This window comes from Nicotiana sylvestris, chromosome 7 (assembly GCF_000393655.2).
Source record: "Nicotiana sylvestris chromosome 7, ASM39365v2, whole genome shotgun sequence".
Lineage (NCBI taxonomy): Eukaryota > Viridiplantae > Streptophyta > Magnoliopsida > Solanales > Solanaceae > Nicotiana > Nicotiana sylvestris.
Genome location: NC_091063.1, coordinates 16,503,967 through 16,506,322, shown reverse-complemented (window position 1 = coordinate 16,506,322; position 2,356 = coordinate 16,503,967). Strand labels below are relative to the sequence as shown.

The 2,356-nt window shown below is 40.8% G+C and overlaps 1 protein-coding gene across 1 annotated transcript; it reads right to left on the bottom strand.

The window, feature by feature from the left end:
• Nucleotides 1-1,800: 1,800 nt before the first annotated feature.
• LOC138872781 (uncharacterized) lies at nucleotides 1,801-2,151 on the bottom strand. The gene has a single exon (XM_070151197.1). It carries the CDS (start codon nucleotides 2,149-2,151, stop codon nucleotides 1,801-1,803), a length of 351 nt encoding a protein of 116 aa, XP_070007298.1.
• Between the last annotated feature and the right edge of the window lie 205 nt (nucleotides 2,152-2,356).

The following is a 2,356-nucleotide window of genomic DNA, read 5'->3' as shown; positions in this document are numbered from 1 at the left end:
AGAAAAATTGTAAGTTTTATGGGGGAAGGTTGGTTCGTGCTTCTGTCTGGCTTTGCTTTGCTCTGTTATGAAAGCCTTTCGAGTTCCCTTGGGTGACACCTGACTATTACGGAAATAGAGTTTTTGAAAAAATGTGCAATTATTGATAAAAATAGAGATATTTTAAAAATATATTGATACATTAAGTTATTTTAGATGAACTAGTGACTGTAACATATCTCAAAGGCATTGAAGCTCTCTTATATTGGAATATTGAGGGTCTTCCTTAAAATTTTGCCCCAGTTTGGTAGATAATCTTTTGACCGTTTGCGGATAATAGGCCTTGTTGAACCTTCTTCGGAATTTTTAGAATCCTTCTCAAAATTCTAACCCAATTTCTTAACCAATTTCTGACTTCCTGGCATGCGATGGCGTCGGCTGGACTTGCTTCAGAATTTTGAGGGTCCTCCTAAAAAATCTACCCCAGTTTCTGATCTTGGGGGAAATGAAAATTTTATTATGATATGACCGAACCCATAAGGCTGCCTACGTATCCCCTCTTAAATGGGAATCAGGTCAAGCTTAGTTCAATTACATCAAATGAGGAAGTGTAAACAATCTAAGCATAGTATCTCTTGACTGTGTCTAAATTGATTGGTTTTGGCCAGATTTCTCCATCTGTTTCTACAAGTATGAGTGTTCCTCCTGTCAGCACCCTATGAACCATGTACGTACCTTTCCAGTTGGGAGAGAATTTCCCTTTGGCTTCATCTTGATGTGGGAAGATCTTCTTCAGCACCAACTGACCTGGTACAAACTGCCTCGGTTTGACCCTTTTGTTGAAAGATCTGGACATTCTGTTCTGATAAAGTTGGTTGTGACACACTGCATTCATCCTCTTTCCATCGATGAGGGACAATTGTTCATAGCAACTTCTTATCCACTCTGCGTCGTTGAGTTCAGCTTCTTGTATGATTCTCAAAGAAGGGATCTCCACCTCGGCTGGGATGACAGCCTCGGTACCATAAACCAGCATATAGGGGGTTACCCTGATTGATGTGCAAACCATAGTGCGGTATCCCAATAATGCCAAAGGTAACTTCTCATGCCATTATATGTGGTTCTCTACCATTTTTCTTAATATCTTCTTGATATTTTTGTTGGCGGCTTCTACGGCTCTGTTCATCTGAGGTTTGTAGGCTGTGGAACTCTTATGCTTGATTTTGAAAGCTTCACACATAGCTTTTATCTGATCATTGTTGATATTGGCAGCATTATCAGTAATAATGGACTCGGGAACTCCGAATCAGTAGACAATACGATCCTTGACAAAATCTGCGACGACTTTCTTGGTTATAGCTTTGTAAGATGCAGCCACTACCCATTTTGTGAAGTAGTCAATGGCGACCAGAATAAACATATGCCTATTTAAAGTAGTGGGCTCGATAGGATTGATGACATCTATTACCCAGGCGGTGAATGGTCAAGGTCAGCTTGCTATATTGAGCTCATTCGGCGGCACTTTTATCATATCGGCATGCACTTGACATTGAAAGCATTTGCGTACATACTGGATGCAATCTGTTTCCATGGTCATCCAAAAGTAACCGGCCCTGGGTATCTTCTTTGCTAATACAAAACCATTCATATGTGGGCCGCGTGTCCCAATATGTACGTCCTCAAGCAGTTTAGAAGCTTCTTTTGCTTCGACATATCTTAGTAAACCTAAATCAGGAGTTCTCCTGTACAAGTTTCCTCCGCTGTGGAAGAAGTGATTTGACAATCTCCTGAGTGTGCATTTTTTAGTGTTATTTGCATGCTCTAGATATTCTCCTTTCGATACTCCTTGATGTCATGGAACCAAGGCTTTCCATCTGTTTCTTCTTTAACATGAGCGCAATATGCCGACTGATTATGGATCTCCACCGGAATGGGATCAATGTAATTCTTATCTGGATGTTGTATCGTAGATGACAAAGTGGCCAATGCATTAGCAAACTCATTCTGAATTCTGGACACATGTCGAAATTCTATCTTCGTGAACCTCTTTCTCAATTCCTGCACATGGTGCAGATATGGCAATATCTTGGAATTCTTGATGGCCCGTTCTCCTTGTACCTGGTGCACAAGCAAATCTGAATCACCGATCACCAGCAGCTCATGAATGTTCATGTCAACTGCCATATTGAGTCCTAGTATGCAGGCTTCATACTCTGCCATGTTGTTGGTGTAGGGAAATCTGAGTTTAGTAGATACCGGATAATGTTGACCCATTTCTGATACCAAAACTGCTCTAATGTCTATTCTTTTGAAATTTGCAACTCCATCAAAGAACATCCTCCAACCATCATATGCTTCGGTAATGTCTTCCCCTACG

Coding starts and splice junctions, on each gene's coding strand:
- LOC138872781 (XM_070151197.1), bottom strand. CDS start 2,151: ATGAACATTCATGAGCTGCTGGTGATCGGTGATTCAGATTTGCTTGTG.